Genomic DNA, 21673 nt, shown 5'->3' on the forward strand with positions numbered 1-21673 from the left:
CGGTTCATGAGTTGATGGGTCGATAGGTAGGGTCCAGGTGTGGGAGCTGCCTCCCTGGCGTCGGTAGCTTTGGTGCTCAGCACGGAAAACAAGATCGACGGAAAATAAATCAAGGAAAAAATAATATATATATTTTTGCTCGTATGGTGGCGCCACACACAAAAGAGGAACTTTCAAATCAAAAATATGAAAATTAGTCTTCAACGGGTTGATTCATATTAATAACGATATTAATACACACAGACAGTTTACCCAAGATCTCTAGACTTAATAATTTTCCGTACACAGTATTTGGGAACGCATAGCTAATAAGCGTTTTTTGAAATTAAGAGATTCAGGTCATGATTAAGCAACAGTAAGGCAAACATTTTGTTTTTCTTCTGTTCGGGACAAAAAACCACTGCGACCAGTAATTATATCCTTAAATTAGTGCATGACGTTTAACTCCTTCACTATTGAGAAATGATGAAGTAGGGTTAACTACCCCATTTTCGGCCTATTAAGCACAACCCGCACTTAGTCTTTCTTAATCTAGCGCAGTTTAGCACCAAACGGAATGTTATTATTACTGATGGCTTCCAAATTTATTTACCTTTCTGTACGTACCGTAAAATTGGATAAAGAGGAACCAATCGTTGATATATTGTCAAAAGTCTGCTGCTTCTAGACGTCAAACTCGGCCTACGGATTCTTAACTCGGCCTAACGCATTGAAACGCCATTGAAACGCAAATGAATTTACTTCGGCCTATCGGATGAAGATAAAAATTGATTCGGTCGGAGCGCTTCTTTTGTTTTTTGTGAATTATGGGTGCAAACTTTTATATCACGCGTTCTCATTGACTTCGTTCGGTAGCTTATTAACTAAAGTATCGTACCAAACTCATAATTGACTTGTTAACTCTGAAATCATGGAATTATTTTGTGTTTTCTGCATAATAGGCCCAAATTGGGCGATTTGGCCGAAGTACTTCTCTACCCTATTTGATGTTGATACAGTTGTCATTCTTGCCTTTATCGCAAGGAATCGATTCTAATTAAAAGGTCCCGCTATTTATACTCTTCAAAGAGTAAGGATACCATTTGTCAGTCAAAATTGGATTTCTTAGCAATAAAATTAAGCAATAACACCGATAATGACCATGCATCAGTACCCTAGTCTTAACCACTTCAAACTAGGGAACAACGAATAGAAGACTAGGAATCACATAGATGAAGACTAACTAACTCATTTTTACGTTGGTTCAAGATCATCCTTGGTGGACGAAGCCGAGTCTTGTCACTACACAGAAAGAAATCTGAATTTTAACTATCGCATAAATCGCCCTTCCTTTTGATTTTGAGCTATACTTGGCATAAACAGCGAAATCGTTTACAAGTTTGCACACAATATTGCTTATTTATGCAATATTGTGCTTCAATTTACACGAAATATCGCGTAAATTTATGCCAAATCTATCGTTAATTTTATGTACGCTATATCTCGCAGAAATTTACATGAATTTTTCAAACGGTTCAAGGTTGTGTTCCATTGATTACTTAAAAATCATGTTCCCCTAGTTTAAATAGTCAGGATTAAGAAACGGTGGTAGATCTTACATCCTGTAACGTACCACGAAAAGGTGATCTACCCACGTTACAGGGAAGGGTAAACATTTATCAATTATTATCATGTAAACCATAATTTTGTGACAATTTTTCACTTGTGTTAAAATTTGGTAATTTTGAATAACGCTATAAAAAATGGCGTGTTTTAGTAAACAATTACACGAATATCACACTACTGATCAAAATGATGTCTGAGATAAATTTGTAGGAAATAATAGAGGCTTCCTTGGAAAAAAGCACTAGGGTGGTTCATAATATCGATTTTGATCCTCCCAGCCAATTTGAGATCTTTTGGATGTGAACTCATACTGCACTAGCCCTTTGAAATTTAAATGGGGATTATTATAGGAAATGTAAACTTTTTGTTCTCACCGTCCTAGCCATTTGCCATAATGATTAACTGTCTAAAGCTTGCTTCAGATAGAATTGGAACAAAAACAATTGCCTGTATTTCAGTTATTTATTATTGAATTCAAGATCTTTTTTTATACAAATGTAGCGTTTTCTTCATACTTTTAAGAAAAAATACGGATAAAATTATTCGTCACGGTTTCGAAGGAATTCTCGGTTTTTTCCTGTAACACGGCTCATTAGGCGGCGCACACCTTCTTCGTCCATCGTTTTAGCTATCTTATTCCACCAGGTCTTCATCTGATTGATGTCTTTGACAACCTTTCCCTTTGCCTTGAGTCTCCTCTTCATGATTGCCCAGTATTTCTCAATAGGGCGGAACTGGGGGCAGTTGGGTGGGTTAAGGTTTTTCGGAACAAACTGGACCCCTTTCTCTGCATACCATTCTTGAACGACTTTGCTGTAATGACAGCTTGCCAAATCTGGCCAAAACATTACGGGATGGTCGTGGGATCGAATGAACGGCAAAATTCGTTTTTGGAGACACTCTTTTTGGTATAGTTCCGACGTCATTGTCTTATTTGTAACGAAAACTTTCGTTTTTTTGCCACAGCTGCAAATGCCCTGCCAAATCATAAATTTTCGTGCAAAATTGTTGGCAAAAACAAATTTAAATTGGGCTGGAACATCCCCCTGAGCCGTTGCCAAGTAAAATTTTTGACCTGGGATTTGCCCGAAGTCTGCCTTGACATAGGTTTCATCGTCCATCAGAAGACACCCGTCGAACTTGGTCAGCACCTGGTCGTATAGCTTCCGCGCACGTATTTTGGCCACACTATTCTGTTTTATGGTCCGATTTGGCTGTTTGCTAGCTCGATACGACTTGATTCCTTCCCGGAGTCGAGTTCTCCTCACGGTACTATGGGCAGCACCGAAATTTCTGGCCAAATCACGGTCCGACAGATTGGGATTCCTCTTAATCGTCTTCAAATATCTTACCACGCAGTTTCCGGTCGACAGTTCCACTCCGACGATTGGCTTGAGGCTTCCGAATCGTCGTCAATGTTTCCTTATACCGTTTGATAACGCGCCATACGGTATTTCTGGGCAATTTCAGCTGTTTAGCTAGCCTAGATGCAGACCACAATGGATTTTCCAAATAACTGTGCACAATTTTTTCCCTTCTTTCGACTTCCATGTTGATTGTTTACAAAGTACAGTCGATTTGCGGAATGTCAAAAATACATACGTGAAGCTGACAAAATTCCCGACACGTGGGCGTCAAGAACTTCCAAATCCGTCCACCAGGAGCACCACAATATGAGCAAAAGTTTGTTCCAATTCTAAATGAAGCAAGCTTTAGCTTGGTTTCCAGCTTTTCTCAGCTTCAGCTTTGCTGGTTACCACTTTTTAATTGAACGATAGATAATTAGTTATTAACTAATTAGGAAGATGATGTTCTTCTTATATGCTCCATAAACTGTTTAGAATTGGAACTGAATTGGAATTGAAAAGTCCCTACTACTATGTCAACATGCAGTGTTGTTCTGAATGCATACGATTAATCCGATATGAGAAAGCTTTCGGCTTTGAAATCAATAAATAACTAATTTTCTTTACGTTGAATCAAAAAGTGATCTTCATTAAAGTTTTAGCTGAAAATTATAGCATACGTACAGGTAGTAAGCTGACTCGCTAAGCATTATGCCAAAGTAGCTTTTTGACCGACCAAATAAACAAAATTGCATAATTGCAATTATGACGAGAACACTTTCCACATAGTCATTCCCATATAAACTACAAAGGCCAATGTAGTATGAGTTTACAACAAAATGAGCTTAAATTTTGAGATAATTATCAGGAACTGATTTATACTGATTGAGCGTGGAGGACACTTTGGTCCACCCTAATAAAGACTGTTTAAAATATAATTTTTGAAAGGAAAAATTAATAAGTGATACAAATTTAAAAATGTATCTTCAAATATTTGTTGAATAGTTTTCACTAAACATTTCAAATATTGTGAAATTAAACACTTTTAATTTAACATCAAGTTTCAGAAATTTTTCTGAACTTTTCTTTATAGACAACATTTTGGTATTTTTCGCACAGGATATTATTTAAACAGTTTTTAGAAAAGTTGTTTTAACAAATATCCCTAAAATTTTGTAACTAAAATAACAATTTTAAAAATAAAAAAAAAGTTTAAAATCACAAAATTAAGCATTTTTACTTTTATGTGAAAAATATTGAAATTTTTGGTTGATATAGGGGACAGTGGATTTAAGATTGGGCCCATCGCTAAAAATCTGCTATTTATCAATTTTATCTAGATGAACCACTCTAGCGGCGTCAGTGGTATAGTGGTAAGCGTGATTACCTCTCACCCCAGCAGGCCTGGGTTCAATCCCAGTCGGCGCCGCCGGGATGTTCTGAGGCATAACATCTCTGATCACGCCTTCCTTCGGAAGGGAAGTAAAGCCGTTGGTCCCCGGTTCATGAGTTGATGGATCGATAGGTAGGGTCCAGGTGTAGGAGCTGCCTCCCTGGCGTCGGTAGCATTGGTGCTCAGCATGGTAAACAAGATCGACGAAAACAAATCGAAGGAAAAAAAAGATGAACCACTGGGACGGCACTAATGGATATTTTTGGTCGCTATTGAAAATTTAGTTGATTGCTGAATTTATGTATGGGCTCAAATTAGGGGCATTTAGGCCGACATTACATCCATTTCCGCTAGATGATTTTTTGATCTTTTAATCCAAATTTACTAAAAATTTGTTACAGTGATCATCTGAGTTACGAAAATCATTTTTCGGTATAACTGTTTCATTCAATTATGTACGCACCTAGAATCCTGAAAAGTTCATGTTCCTTAAATTTTATGTAGGGAATCTGCACCAGTTTGACCATTGCTGCTGTTTAGACCGTATGATATTTCCAGAGTTTGCTCAGTAGGGTGCACAGCAAAAAATTCTGAATTTTAATTGTGACGTAAAGATACATTCACGTAAACTTGTATTTCATTTCAGGCAAACGAGCAACTTGTAAGCAATGTTGTTTACAAAGAATGGGTGAAGTTTGTAGGGCGGATTACAACCACCTTTTTCCCAATAATATACTGATTTGTATTTACATCCCCAGCAACTGTGTCAAATTTGAATGGGTTGAGTGAAATTTGAATTTGTGGAAGAATTTTAAAGTGGATTGGAAAATGTATGGAAACGGCAAACATATTGGTTTTCTTGTCAAAAGTTTCACAAATGCTCAATTTTTCCCATTGAAGAAAATGTAAGGTTCTAGATCAAATAGCAAATAAAAGAAAAATCAGGCTGAGATTGATTGGAGTGAGAGGCAGTCACGCTTACCACTACACCTCCGGCTCCGATGAATTTAGGACGCTTAAAAATGAACCAAAACGTAGGTCAGCAAATTTGTTGAATTTTTAAATTGATATTTTGACACAACAATTTAGCCGTTTTAGCCGAGGTTTATGCCCAAAAATCAATTTTTAAGGCCTTATTACCCGCTTATATTTTCTGTGAAATTTTTTTTTTCTCTATTAGGTGAAGTTTTACGATTTTTGGCAATTTGGAAGTGTCCAAAGTAAGCGGCACCAGTGGTGTAGTGGTAAGCGTGATTGCCTCTTACCCCGAAGGACTAAAGCACACATACTTTTAGGTCACCACAAAACCGAAAAAAAGTTGTCCAATCGAGCAAAACTGTGCATTTTGACGGTTCGATTGGAACTATTATGCAACGCTTCATGTAAGTCGAAGGAGGTTGTGTCTGACCCATTTGAGCTGCTCATTGGGCAAACTGCGCTGAAAACTTTGTCAAAGATCGCAAATCGATTAGAATTCTGTGCAAAAAGGTATAAACCATTCATCTTGGGAACTTCAAGCGAAAGCTTGCTGATCTCATATACGCCAGATAGGAGTACTAGGCCAAAAATTAAAGTTTATACATTCAAAGTGTTTTTATGTTACTTCATACGCGAAGTTAGCGATTTTCAGAGTTGGTTGGAAATGCTAACATGAAACTTATTTAGTGTGATAATTTATTAGCTAGAGAATGATCTTTTAGTAGAGAGTAGGTGGATAGTTCCGTTAGAGTACGGCAGTATGAAAATTGAATAGAAGTTGAAAATGAGCGAAGGGCCATTAATGCGGCAATTTTTGAAGATAGATGCACATCTTTTGCCTAACCCGTACGATGTACGCGGAGACTTGAAGTATGTCTCAAAGTCTACAGGCAAAAAATGTGCGTCCTTTTTTTGCTCATAAACTGACTGCGGCTGTGGAATAGTTCTAGCGACGTTTTCATCACTACCTAAAGCCCCAAGTTGCGAGAGCATTTCCAGTCGATGGTGTGTTATAATGCAATTCTTCTTTACCCAACTATTGTGTTGCTCCTCTCGTAATGACCAACGTGATCATCTCAGAGAGAAAGTAGTAGGTTGGTTGTTGTGTGCTGTACCATCATCAGCATTGTTGACGGCTACTTTAAATGAAAATGGTTATATGGTAGTATTGGTAGATATTTACATTAATCAGCAAAACAATTTATTAAAAGTAGGTACTTAATAAAGAAAATATAATCATTTTAAAACTCCTCTTGTACACTCTTGAAATTTGAATCAAATTGAAGTCAACATTATTTCCAACCCGGAAATTTCCTTGATTACACCGGGGATTCAACCCACCATTCCCAGTATTGCAGACTGAGCAAAAAGAGAGCTAAATAAGGTAGTAAATTTCACGTTAGGTAAGCCATATTATGAACTTTTGCATTATTTAAAAATATTTTCAACTAAGTTATCTAGGATTATCTTACTTCAGATAAGTATAATGTTTTCTTTACAAAAGCTTACTAAGTTTTGTTAGTTTTTAGTTGTAGAATCTAATAATTGTGGATCTTAGGTTAGATAGCTTTGTATATTATTTTCCTTTTTTAACTCCTGAAGGCAAAGTGGTTTTTTGCAATGTATGCATTTTTTGCAAATTTCAGGAATTCTGATTCCAACCTTTTTCTGCTTAAGGAAATATGTAGATGTTTTCACATTTAACGTAAGACCCATCACAGACGAATCACCGGACAATGTTACGTAAGAAATATATTCAGGGGATGTAACCGATACTTACCATTTGGTTTTCGTATAAGCAATCTAAAAATTGGTACCATGTCTTACCTAGAATGACCCAAAGCATTGAAATTGCTCGCAGTCCATGGATGGAAGGAATTGTATCGTTCCCAACATTTTTATCACAAATCGATTGAAAATTAGTTACCACGGAGAATGACAAGAGCAACTCAGCACATACAGCTAAAAAAAAAAGACAACATTAAAAGAAAATCAATTCATTTACGATCAACTCCTGGTTTTACCAATTTTTTCCTCCTCTGTTGTTACTGGTTCAATGGCTAAGTTTTCATCGGAATTATTATTGTTTACTCCAGTTGGAATGCTGAATGACTTATTTGATTTTTCAGGCAGCCCTTGCGTGAGGTCATATGTCGTACATCCCAGACCTGAAGATGATTCGGAATTGAGATCCTTTGAATAGTTCTTCATCCTCATTTTATCAGCAAATCTTTTCTTTAGTACTAAATCATAACCAGTGCCTCCAACAAGCAGCAGTACGATGATAAGAGTGACGGAGCTGAAAAAAAACGTATTTTTTAATCTGCTTAGTAGTTATTATATATTCTTAAATATGAATAATTATATTAAATATGAATAATTATACTAAATATGAATAATTATATTAAATATGAATAATTATTATATTATACGAAAAAAGTTGTAATATCTTAATTAATCCATCAGCAATAAGATCAACTCTTTATTTTTTCAACCAAATTCTCATGAACTCTATGGATGGAAGAGAACTTCAAAGCAGCGCTGCTTCACGGCCCACATCTCATAAACTACTACTCCACACCTCATCAATTTAAATGGTGATTAGAGTACCGGCATATACTAATATAGGCACAATAATGATCAAAATTAAACAAATGGCTTGTAAATGTAACCCGACAGATAAAGTATAAAACGTATTCTTAAAATTGCATAACCTTTCCAATTAGATTACACTGCGATAAAGCTTCTCTTGATGCATTGATGTAGACATCGGACAGAATCAACTCTATTCTGAACAAATATTTAGTAGAGCTTCTCTAAAGAACCAGATCTATAAGTTTATGTTGATGACCTCCGCACGCTATGTTTGAAGGCGACTTTTATTCAAAGCGAATGTACCTCAAATTTTATTTTGGGACCTTTAGTTTTATAATCTGTAAGATTTAAAATATTTCATCGGTAATTTTTTTTTAATTTTTTAATTTTTTTAATGATAAAATACATTTTGATTTAAAAAATATTGAAACAAGATGTCGCAAATCTAAAAACAACAGCTTTTTCCTCTAATTCTAAGAAAAATTTAAATGTAATTTTTTTTCTGTGTTGTCATGGGAAAAAATTGGACTAAAAAACCGCAAATTAACCTCTTCTTTTTCTTATTCCTCTTAAGGGGAAGTTCACCACTCCGGATAAAATAATTACGTTTTGATTTTTCCAAAAATATTGGAAAAAAGTATCAAAAATAAAAAAAAAAAACATTTTTCTAATTTTTCAAAGAAAATTCACGTGAAAAACCATTTTTTATAAGTCATTATGGCATAAAGTTGGACTCAAAAGACCACAAAACGTTGACTTTTCGGTTTTACTGAGGGTTCATTTTTTTTTCATGATGATATAAAAAAAATTTAAATGTTGAAACTGATTTTCTTGGATTTTTGATAATTTTTCCCAATATTTTTAGAAAAATAAAAACGTACCGAATTTTTTTTTTCGTGCCGGTAAACTTCCCCTTAAGTTCAAACGTAAGGTCTATGTGCCTACTGTTATTTATATTATTGTTGTTGTCATGAAATGAGATACAGAAAAATGCAGATCGTCAAATGCCTTTGTATAAGTATCCCAAAACTATTGTAAACACAAATAGTGACATCACTATTTGTATGGGCAGCATACGGAGCCCTGCGGATATAGTTGAGATATCGCTTATATCGTACAGTATAGAGTTTACATCCCAGCTCGTGATGTGTGGAGATAGAAGGTGTGGTCACCGAAGCGAATCTGACCCCGAGATCTTGGAAAAGCAGGCGATTGGCCGTTTCAAAAACCCATTCGTTCCCCCGGTGAATATACTGGATGTCCAAAAACTGGGCTCAGTATCTTTCAGCGAGGGTAAAAAAAGTTTTAACCCCACAGACTCGTTTCGTGTGACCTTTTCTGGTTCAGCCATTCCTCACTACATCAAGCTGGGAAAATTTCTACTACCTGTACGTTTATCCGTTCCTCGGGTCATGAACTGCCAAAACTGTAAGTTGGGACGTACGGCTTCCCACTGTGACAGCAAGGCACGCTGCACCAAAATGCGAGTACTGAAAAGGAACTCCTTCTCATTGTCTCTCGTCGTGTCCGGTGTACAAACAACGCGGGGAGAAACTACAACGCTCAATAAGAAACGTTCCAGGCAGTCTTTTGCAGAAATCCTGAAGACAGCCACACCATCGACCAACGACAAAAATCCCTTTTCTCTTTTGTCAGATGACGAGACTGACTCTGACTTGACTGAGGAGGGAACTTCTTTCAGTTTGCCGGAAGGTTCTGCACGGAAACGGAAGCGCATCCGTTCGCGGATTGTTGAAAATAAAGAACTCCAAATCAGCTTGCCCAAATCAAGGAGTAGTGATAAAAAGGAGACTTCTACTGAACTTCCTGGATTCCGCAGAACTCACTACATCCAGGATTTTCCACCTCTCTCGGGGACATCAAAAACCCCTGATACCCCAATTTTCAGAACAGAAGCCCCTTTTTCTTCTGGGTTGTTCTCATTTGATAACATTGTGGACGGTATCCTCAAGTATCTCGATATTTCTGATCTTCTGAAAAGCATTGTTCTGGCAATGCTTCGTACTGTGAAGACCCTCTTGAAGCAATTGACATTGAAGTGGCCCCTCCTTGCAGCAATCATTTCCTTCGATGGATAATTTTCCAAACGAGGTCGGGGATTTGATCACTGTTCTACAGTGGATTGTCGAAGTCTTATTCCTAAATTAGACTCTTTTAAGTTTTTAGTTCACAATAATGATTGTGATGCATATGCTCTTTGTGAAACTTGGCTCTTTTCAGTTGTCGATTTTCCTTTTAATGATTTCAACATTATTCGACTGGATCGTGAGGATTCGCGTGGAGGAGTTGGAGTTGAAGTTGTCGCATGTCACACTATTGTTAAAGGCAAGAGTCTTTGTATTGCTTCTGTGTATATTCCTCCCCGAGTTTCAAATAATCAAAAACAACTTTCAGATATCTATTCAGTTCTTCAAACTCCGCGGTTGATTATGGAGACCCACGGTACAGGCTGGGGGAACTGTATGATGACAACCGTTCTACTTTGATATATGACCTCTGTGACAATTTCAATATGTCAATTCTTAATAATGGAGAAGTAACATGTTTGGCTGGTCCATCCTCCAATGGAAGTAAATTAGACCTCACACTTCCAGGATCCAGGATCCCCACGGTAGTGATCACATGCCGATCAAAATTTTGGTTGCCAATGGGTTCAATCCGTCGGAATCCGTTAACATCGCGTACGACCTCACTCGTAATATTGATTGGACAACGTTTAAGACCGCGATAGATGGAGCCCTAACGTTGGTAGAAGAGCTTCCACCGACAGCGCGCTTCGAGCTCAAACTCGGCCGGTTCCAGGAACGTCTTTCCGTAGGAAACCTCCTTCCCCTTGGTGGGACCAGCAATGCACTGAGGTTTATCGTAAAAAGTCCGACGCGTTTAGGCTTTTCCGGAAACGCGGCAAACCCGAGCATTTTGAAGCGTACTCGACTCTTAAACGCGAACTCAAGAGCCTCATCAAAGCCAAGAAACGCGGTTACTGGCGGCAATTCGTGGACGGATTATCGCGCGAAACGTCGATGAATACGCTTTTGAACACGGCGCGAAGGATGCGTAACCGGTCTTCAAACAACGAGAGCGAACAGGAAGCAAACAGATGATTCCTCGCGAATCGACAAATCCAGTAGACGAGATCAACCAGCCTTTTACAATGCTGGAGCTCTCACTCGCGCTCCTTTCGTGTCGCAATTCGGCTCAGGGGGCTAATAGGATCAAGTTCGACTTGTTGAAGAACCTCCCAGACGTCGCTAAGAGGCGCATGTTGAACTTGTTTGGTCAGTTCCTGGAGCTCAATATTGTTCCAGATGATTGAAGACGAGTGAGAGTAATAGCCATTAAAAAACCTGTGAAACCCGCGTCAGAACATAACTCGTATCGTCCCATTGCGATATTATCGTGCAATCGAAAATTGTTGAAGAAAATGATCCTTTTTCGCCTCGACAAATGGTCAAACCACCTGCTCTCAGATACTCAATTTGGTTTCCGTAGGGGTAAGGGAACGAACGACTGTCTCGCGTTGCTTTCCACAGAAATTCAGTTGGCTTTTGCTAAAAAAGAGCAAATGGCTTCTTTCTTGGATATTAAGGGGGCTTTAGATTCAGTATCAGTTGAAGTCCTTTCAGACAAAGTCCACGCTTATGGCCTTTCCCCATTGATTAATAACTTTTTGTACAATTTGCTGTCAGAGAAACATATGAGCTTTTCTCATGGAAACTCTACAGCTTCTCGATTTAGTTACATGGGTCTCCCCCGGGCTCATGTTTAAGCCCCCTTTTGTATAATTTCTATGTCAGAGAAATTGATAACTGTCTTAGTGACAACTGCACGTTGAGACGTGGGCTGTCCAGCTAGGTATCGAATTCTCCTCGGAGAAAACTGAGTTGGTCGTTTTTTTCTAGGAAGCATAGCCCAGCACAACCGAAGCTTCAACTTTTGGGTAAGCCGATCACTTGGGGTCTGGTTCGATTTCAAATGCACCTGGAGATCCCACATTGAGTATCCGAGATGAAAATGCCAACAAAGGATCAAATTTCTTCGTACAATTACCGGAACGTGGTGAGGAGCCCATCCGCAAGATTTTCTAACGTTGAACCGGACAACGATTTTATCGGTTTTAGAGTACGGTAGTTTTTGCTTCCAGTCGGCGGCTAAAACACATATCATCAAACTGGAACGTATCCAGTATCGTTGTCTTCGTATCGCGTTAGGATGCATGCACTCGACTCATACGATGAGTCTAGAAGTGTTGGCGGGCTCCTCACCCGTTGTGAAGTTATGAACCCACTGGTAATCGAAAATTTTGAGAAGCTTCTTGAGCTCAACCCTCAAACTCGTACGTGTACATAACACAGGATGTCAGCCCTTCACAATAGAATCCTCACCGTGTACACTTTTCCGACCTCGCCAATTCAGTTAGTTTTGATTTATCTATGACGCAAGAGATTCGCGGAATCCTAGAACATCATCGTTCCATGATTGTTCCGTCATTATACACTGCAAAGTTTGGCCAAGTTGATTCCGCAAGATCGTTCCCCACAGATGGATCACTGATAGAGGCGTCAGCTGGTTTTGGTATTTATAACGAATTTCATAACGCCTCTCGAATGCTTCAAGCTCCTTGTTCCGTATATGTTGCTGAGCTGGCTGCAATACATTATACGCTAGAAACTATCACCTCACTTGCACCAGATCATTATTTTATCTTTACGGATAGTCTTAAATCTGTCGAGGCTATTCGCTCCATGAGGCCGGTAAAGCACTCCTCGTATTTGCTCATGAAAATACGAGGTCTTCTAGCGGTGCTTTATCTTTAAGATCTTTGGTCATCACCTTTGCATGGGTCCCATCTCATTGTTAGATTCCAGGCAATGAGAAGGCGAACTCACTTGCTAAGGTGGGCGCTATGCAAATCACAAATCACCTTCAATGAATTTTTTTTAATTTATCGTCAACAGTCGCTCGCGAGCTGGCAGAATAAATGGAGTGAAGGGAGTTTGGGACGATGGCTATATTCGATCATCCCTAAGGTATCGAAGAGTTCTTGGTTCAAAGGGTTGGATGTGGGTCGAGACTTCATTCGTGTGATGTCTCACCTCGTGTCCAATCACTATTCGTTAAACTCTCACTTGTTCCGTGTTGGGCTGGGGGACAGCAAACTCTGTGAATGTGGACAAGGTTACCAAGACGCAGATCCCATCATTTGGTCTTGTGCTGAGCATCGTGGAGTCAGATCTGAGCTGTACGATTCCCTTCGGGCTCGAGGTAGACAACCTAATGTTCCAGATCAGGTGTTTTGGCTAGACGTGATCTGGAGTTTATGAAACTTATATGTATTTTCCTGAAGAATATTAACCTTAGATTGTAAGTTTTAATAACTTGTGTTTAGTTTGTATTTTGTGTGTTTGGTTTTGTTTAAATTTTTTTTGGTATTAATTGTAAAATTATACAGCTGATAACAAGTTGAATAGAAATAAATTCATGTTTTAGAAATAGTGAAATCTCCTCCTCTCTCTCCCCATCCATACAATCGTAAATGTCCTCTAACCTCGAGGCGACCACGAGTATTCGGTTCAATCTCTGTTACTCTAGATTTAAGATTAGGATTAAGTATGTATAACGAAAATGATAACTTGGCTCTGTAAAGTTTATTCGGTTGAGCCTGTACAAATAAATCAATTGATAAAAAGAAAGAAAAAAAAAATCAGAACGACATTGAATTTTTTAACGATACATAGGGTAGGTGTACCAGTCGTGGCTATATGTTCCTATTCCTATGGTGTGCTCCAATTATGTACTATGGAATTCCCATAGGCTATAATTGGAACACGCCATAATAGGAAAGTATAGCCATAACTGGTACACCTACCCTAATGCTATGTTCAGACTGGCGAATTATAACATGTCATAGGGCTATCTTGATGTGTTTTTCTGTAATATAAGTTATTATAACATGTTATAACTCTGCAGTCTGAACATAGCATGAAACACAATGAAAAATTATGTTTGTAACATCTTTAGCTACAATTTGGAGGTAGCCTAACAAAGTGTTGCTGTAATGCATCGAATACCAAACGGTTCGTTAATGTGGGTTGTACCAGTGTTGGCTAAATCATCAATCAAATGATATTTTTCCGCTCTCATACGCTCTCAATATCACGCGTGATATTGGAACAAAATATCATGCTTGATATTGATTTTACAGCTCCTTTGATATTGCGAGACTATTCACAACGTGCAAAAATTAAGCTGACAGTTGACTCGACACAAAAATGATTCCATTGTACTTACATCGTTTTCTTAGAAAGAGAAAGTATAGTTTGCTATCTCTTTTAACTCTTCACCGATGGCAGACACGAAGGGACTGCTGCCAGCCGTTATGGAAGTTTCGGTTGCGTTCGGGTGTAAAGCAAAGCTCATTAAACTCAATCTCACCACAGTTTGGTGAGATTTGCAGCTGGTGAGTTTTGTTAGCTTGATATTCTGAGCTGCGATATCACAGCTTGCAAAATCAACCGCAGTTTGTCTGCGAAAATCAAGCGTGATCTTGGACATTGGTGAAATTTGATTTTTTGATATTTTCTCAACACTGTTCTGTACATTGCAAGAAGATAAAATTGTGCAATGATTCTGAACGATACTAAGACGACATGATCAAATGTACGTGCTATTTTGAGCATGGTAGGAATTCATAATCAACTTTTTAAAGTATCCGGATTTTTGGGCTGAGTGTCTGAATTTCAATGCTTTACGGTGATTTGGGATGTTTTAGTTACGTGACTTTCTTGTTGCCTCTGCACCAAAGTTAGTATAACCCAAAACCATTTCAATTACGTTTAAAATTCCAGGAAATATATTCCTACCCACCATGAATTAACCTGAAAACTTCGAAATTTGATTGAACACAAAACTACTTATTGTTATGTAAAGCTTGTACAGAAAATGTAGTAACCACAATTACAATAAAATCTGGAACGTGAAGTCTTTCCACAAGGAAAAGTTGTTTAATGTCGGTGACCTCACGCCAACAATTTGGATATCTCTATTGGAAGGTTCACTTTTCATGGTCATCTCTACAACGTCACTTAGCTGACAGGATCCAGGAAGACACAGCCCCAATAAAACGGTCCTAGGCTGTGAATGAAAAATAAGTTTTAAGAAAGAACACACCAAAAATAATAGATAGAAATTTTACCGGTCCTAGCGTATGAGTATTATTTAGTAAAACTTTGAGCATGTAAAATCCTGGAATGAATGGAGGATTCTCATGCATCATATCTGATGCTCCAAGAAAATTTCCGTTAACGTAAGTAAAATCGGTGTTTTTGTTGGTTTTGTTGATACTTCTACTTGTGGTGCTTTTGCGATAAATAAAAGAGCACTGTGTAAGCGAGCCTGTCCAGTAGTTATTTCCCCAGAAGAATCCTTGATTGTACTTTCCGGATGAATCGTCCACTGAAAAACGAAAGAAAAAAATGGGTTGGTTATTGTTTCTATTTTTGTTATGGCTGAATTAATATTTAATTTGATAAGAAATGCTATTCATGGCTATAAATGGTCATCTTATTTTTTCGTTTATTTGCCACCAATAGGTAGGTATCTAAAATATAAAATTACTATGACTTTCTTCATTCATTTTATTTTTTAAACTTTTCAGCCTACAAGAACACTAAAAAGCGTAATGAGACCGATATTCTTTGTATACAGTACATAGTATCGTCAATATATTTTATATTTTCAGTGTTAAGCACTTAATGCCAAATACTATCTTTTCTCAAAAGCATCAGAACATTGATTTTAATGCTGTTATCAAACATGTATGTAATTAATGCTTCAATGATACTTTTGACGTAGACTACGTCTTACGAGAAGGTACTGGTGGTAAATCGAAAATTTAAAATTGCGACCGTCACGAAAAGGTGTAACTTTTTGAACGCTATAAGCTTTGTCATTTATCGATGAAATTAAAATCCGAATACACCAATTGATAGGAAATACCTTTCGTAAGCTGTTGCAATAAACTTTTTTTTTTAATTTTTCATAAAAAACTGTTTTAAAAATGGACAAATAAAAAGTGATAATTTTATCACTGTTTTCATGAAATAAACGTTCTCCCCAAACCCAGTCCTCATAATCAAGTACAATTTGGTTGCACATCGTGCACATGAATCAGAAAAGTTATAAAACATCGCTGCTAATGTGCCTCAACTCATTTTCGCTTCGGACGGCGGGTAAGCAGGTAGCAGCAGCAGCAGTAGCAGCAGTAGCAGTAGCAGCAGTAGCAGCAGTAGGAAGGCGGTTCCTGTCAAGCGCGCAGAGTTCGAGTTTTGCACCTCGAACTTTGCGCGTCGTTCTCGTCGAGATCATTGGCTGCTGGTAGTGGCGTCGCCTCGATGGCGCAAGCGCTCCTTGCCTGAATGATAACTAAATTTTCCCCTATCTGATGGTAGTACTAGCAGGCGTGGGCGAGCTACCAGTTACGCCAAATCGACGATCAAATGCGTTGTTTACAAAAGCTGATACGTTCCTTCGAAAAAGTAATCGAGAAAAACTTCTTGGGCTGTGTACCAATTGCCGAGTTAAATTTAACTCGTGGTTAAACGTGACATTTCGTAAGTTATTTTCAATTTTCGCTCGTATAGTAGGGTTATTCGATAACCACGAGTTAAATTCAACTCACCCATTGCGACACAGCCTTGGAAGTAAAATTAGGGCCATCCATAAATTACGTATATTTTTGACCAATTAACCCCCTTCCCCCTCGGAGCGTGTTTTTCAATACACCTAATACATGGCCGGTCCCAACTTCTGAAACCCCTCTCCTCCCGAGGGGGACGACTCTATCTACGATTCAGAAAAGATTGTGTTTTGCTGTGGCTAGCTGCGCGCACGCTGAGTAGATAGAAGTGCCGATTCTGAAGATTTCCTGAAAAAAGATGATGCTCGATGCAAGTAGATGACAAATGAAAGAAGATTTTTCGAAGATTGATTCGCTAGTGTGAGATTTGTTGAGCATCTTAACTTGAGATTTAGATGTATCGCACCGCCCCCCCCCCCTCGTCTCCTCCCTCAACTACTACGTTATTTATGAAAATTCCCTAATTATTGGGCAACACTGAAAGACAGCAGCACACACCACACAAAATGGGTTGGACTAAAGAGCCTGAATTTATAAAGAGACGACATGTCAAAATTGGAACAATCGATTGTCTGTCAAAGTCATAAGAAAAGTCATTCCAATCGAGCAGAAGACCTGTCAAATGGATAAAATGTCGCCTCTTTATAAACTCAGGCTCTTTAGGTTGGACATTTATGCGAAATTTCGGTATTGATAGTCAATATTTCGCGATCAGAACATTTTAACTTGAAATCCCTCCATTTAATTCTCGGTACATCTTTAATCTATTGATTGAATTAAAAAAAAAAATTAACATTGTTTTTTAAAGATTTCGTGCGTTTTGTAAACGCACATTCATTATTTTGCATTAGAAAACGGGAACGGGGTGTTTCTGTGGTGATAAAAAGGATAAATGTATAAATTATCAGACGGTACCTCAATTTATGCTTTTAGAGCATACTTTCAGGACCCATACACAATTAAAACACTATATATCGCCTATGTGAGGTCAATACTGGAATATTGCAGCATTGTATGGTCTCCTTTTTCAATCACGCACGAAGAAAGATTAGAATCCGTACAAAAACAATTTCTATTATACGCTCTTCGTAAATTAGGTTGGACATCATTTCCTCTTCATATGAAGCACGCTGCATGCTTATAAACATACAAACATTAAAAGAGCGTCGTGAATATGCAATGGTTTCATTTGTAAACGATATCGTTTCGCAACGCATTGACTCCACAGAACTTTTATCAAAATTAAATTTCCATGCACCTACTCGGCAACTCCGAAATCGAAATTTATTTGCCATAAAACATCATCGTACAAATTATGCAAAATATGGGCCATTAAACCGCATGATGGGCTCTTACAATCAATACTGCGAAACCATTGACTTTACAATGTCTCGGCATAAACTAAAACAATATTTTTACTCCATAAGGCATTATAACTCATAAAAAATAGGAAAGCTGACATTGCTTAATTTTTATTAAAGAAAAAATTATACTTTTAACCTTTTGTCCAAAGTGGTTGCATAATTCTTCAAGCAGGAGGGCTTGCAATGCTTATCTCTTAGCATAAATAGAGGTACCGTCGAGTTTTTTTTAGTTCTAGGTTCTGAAATTCGACAGTGAGCGCTCAAAAGGGCCTACTTGTAATGTTCGATTCACTTCATCGATTTTCTGTTTACAGCTAAGCGAAACAATTCAAGCTGAACATTGCATTACGTCCTAAGTAACACTAGCATTCTCCTTGAATCCACTCGGCCCAGATATTTTCAGCACACATATCGATAAAAGAAGTTTTTATCTAGCATCTAATACGACAAACACAACAAGAAACGATTCTGTGCTCAAGTTATTAAGGCTGTGTTCCATTTGGTGAATTTTTGCTTAAATTTGACAAATGGAAAATTTTCAAATAAACCTGCTATTCCAGCAGACTTATTTCTGACAGACAAGGAATCAATTTGACAGACGCTTTCTCGAAAATCGGCCGATCTACAACAGAGGGATTTTCGAACATCTTAATTTATTTTTGAAGTGTCAAATCTAAGTGAAAATTTTCCAAATGGAACACAGCCTTAGTATTTTTTTATTGGTTCAATCGGTAGATAAAAGATGTACCGAGAACTTATTGGAGGGATTCATGATATCATCTCGATCAACTATGAAATGTTGCATAACATTGATGCAAAATTGTGCACTCCGTTTTTGTATGTGCATTTATTTTTAGCGTTTTGAAGTTGAATTGCTGAGGATCAATCTCATTACCATAGAAAAATTTCTAGAGTACAGATATCAGCTCTCACAAAACTTATAACAAAGAAACTGGAACTTCACGTTTGTTGCAGTCCAGTACACAGGAGTTTCAATTTCATGAGTGATGTCACAACTGTCCTAGAAATCTTGAAGTGATAGGGAATATCAGCCATCATGACGGTCATTGTTGAACGCTTCAATGAATCACCTTAAGAAAGCCTTACTCATATCTGATTGTAATTTAGGAACCAAATGAAATAGAATATGTATTCGCATTTTTATGAGGTCCTGAATTTAACCAAGTTTTACTAAGAAGGAAATCCAAAATATGTACATAGGACCGAAATCATAGGTTACTTCTACTGTATTTCACTACACAGCTTAACGTACACACTACGAAAAAGACATGTAAATTTCAGTGCCCTGAGACCGACACATGCAAGCGGCCCTTTTGACATAAGAATAAGTTGAAAAGGACGAGAAAATCAATTCAATCAAATGCACTTTTCGTCGAGTTGTATATGTTTCAGTTCCAGGACACTTAATTTTACATGCCACGTTTGTTTACGTTCCATGATTTACGTCAAAGCTGAATTACGTCTCGTGTAAAAATAATAATTTCTAAGTGTGTAGTCTACGTCAACCCTGCGGTCATGTCTTGTACACAACCCCACCAAAATTTTTCAATCAGTTTGTTTAGTATGGTTTCAATATCCAAACGGACTTCACGGTGCCGAGAACCAGTAAATAATAGTATAATTATGAATCATATTTATTAGAAACATTGTTTAGAATATAGTTGAAGATGCTTATTTCAAATAACAGACTAAAGTGGTAATTTTTATATGATAGATGAGGAAATGAAAGTATAGAGTTGATAGTTCCGTTAGAGTACGGCAGTGTAAAAATTGTATATAGAGTGTAGAAAGCGAGCAAGGACAACTTTTTAGGATGGTACAAATCGGTTTGATCATCTCTCTTTACCAAACTCCCCCGTTAAAGAGGGATGGTGAGGGGTATTCCACTAGCGGGAGGTAAAGTGAGATGATCAAACCTACTCAAGGCTACTTCAGAGCCTACCGCTTGGGCAGGAATTCATCCGATGCCTCTCCACCTTACAAAGTAAACACAAATTTTAGATCCCTTGACAGAGTATGTTGCCCTTCTGATTGAGGAAATGAAGCGAAGAATCTCCTTTTTTTACGTTCATGTATATACCCCCTTACACCTGTGTACATGTCGAGGCCCAACACTGAAAAAAGTTTTCACTTAGTTTCTATTAGGAACGCACATAGTATTTTTCCAAAAACAAAAACAATGATTTTTACCTGAATATCACATAGCATTAGAAATTCTATATGAGAAATCATATAGATTTCATTGGACACATAACGTTCATGTGATTTAGTGGTGCAATTTCCAATTATGGGATCACATGAAAGTTATGTGAAATTCACATGGATATTTTCCACTAATTATGTGATTTATTTTATGAGTGAAGTCTGCAGGGAGTTTGAATGTGCAATGTGTACTTATTGACCAATGCACCGAATGAACTCACGAAAAAATTTGACTTTTGAGCGGTGCCGTGTTTACTAAAAATGAACACATGATGTAATGCTCGCGTATCTTTAGAAAAGGTTCTATCAACTTTTATAAAAAAAACTTGTTAGGCCCTTTTCTCACGAGCTGAAGAACACCCACGAAAACCAAACCACTATCGGAAAGGGGAGAATTCACCCTATCCGATGGTGTTGTTGGTTTGCATGGGCGTACTTCGGTTCGCGCGAAAAATGTCTAACAAGTTTTGTGTACATAATTTGATAGGACATTTTTAAATGTTACGCGAGTATTATTCATGTGTTCATTTTTAGTACACAGGGCACCGCTCAAACGTCAAATTTATTCATGAAGGTCATTCCGTGCATTGGTCAATAGTGGCTTACACGGTAACCGCAAAATACCCAATAATGACTACAAAGTAAGCATTTTCGAGGGAAACTGGGGCTACCCATTAAATGAGTAAAATTTACCCATTTACGAGTAATTAAAACTACAAAAATAAGTAATAAGTATTCATTTGTGAGTAACAAATACTCATAAATGGGTAATCTTTTTCATTTAATGGGTAGTCCCAGTCTACCTCGAAAATGCTTATTTTGTAATCAATATCGAGTCTTTTATAGTCATTATTGGGTATTTTGCGGTTACCGTGTATAGAGACTCTCTTCTGAATATAAAACCTATGACAGACGTAATGTAGAGTAAACCAACCAATAGTGGAGGTACGTTGGTGCAATATGTTCCTATAGTGGCTTATGGAGACTCCATAAGCGACTATAGGAACATATTGCACTAAGGTACCTGCACTATTGGTACGTTTACCCTAGTTAATAAATTTAAGAAGAGGGACATTATGTCTGCCCTAGGTTTTATATTCAGAAGAGATTTCGAACAAGGCTACCGCATTACGTGTCAGTTTTGCTATGCGCCAAGTTCGCGCACGCAAGCGTGTCGTGTCATGAAAAACAAGAACGCACAAGATTGTTCATTCGGGAAAATAGCATTTTGGTGTTAATTGGTTCCCGTGCGCAGAAGAAAACTGCAAGAGTTTATCGGAATGAATCGTTACTTCAACCAACTGCGAGATGTAAATTATAGTTTTTTATAAAAAAAAAATTAACCGCATCCATAAGTAAACACGTTATGAACAGATTCTTTAATGTGGTCATCGGAAGACTTTTCAAATAATAGAAAAATATTAGTCCACGCCAATTTTATGAAGTAAATACATTCCAGTCAATACATTAAACCTAAAAAACTATCTTATAAAGGTTCTGCTCGAAAAAT

At 37.7% G+C, this 21673-nt stretch overlaps 1 protein-coding gene across 1 annotated transcript in view; it reads right to left on the reverse strand.

The window, feature by feature from the left end:
* Nucleotides 1-21673, reverse strand: part of LOC135707880 (O-acyltransferase like protein) — a 102514-nt gene that overhangs the window by 24188 nt on the left and 56653 nt on the right. The window contains exons 2-5 of the mRNA XM_065229784.1: nt 15134-15393; nt 14900-15072; nt 7347-7621; nt 7150-7284 (exon numbers count right to left, since the gene is read on the reverse strand). Of these exons, the coding sequence (XP_065085856.1) occupies nt 7150-7284; nt 7347-7621; nt 14900-15072; nt 15134-15393 (843 nt within the window). The remainder of the gene's footprint in view (nt 1-7149; nt 7285-7346; nt 7622-14899; nt 15073-15133; nt 15394-21673) is intronic.

This window comes from Ochlerotatus camptorhynchus, unplaced genomic scaffold, assembly GCF_037179485.1.
Source record: "Ochlerotatus camptorhynchus isolate MF236.1 unplaced genomic scaffold, CSIRO-AGI_Acam_v1.1 ptg000322l, whole genome shotgun sequence".
NCBI classification, from domain to species: domain Eukaryota; kingdom Metazoa; phylum Arthropoda; class Insecta; order Diptera; family Culicidae; genus Ochlerotatus; species Ochlerotatus camptorhynchus.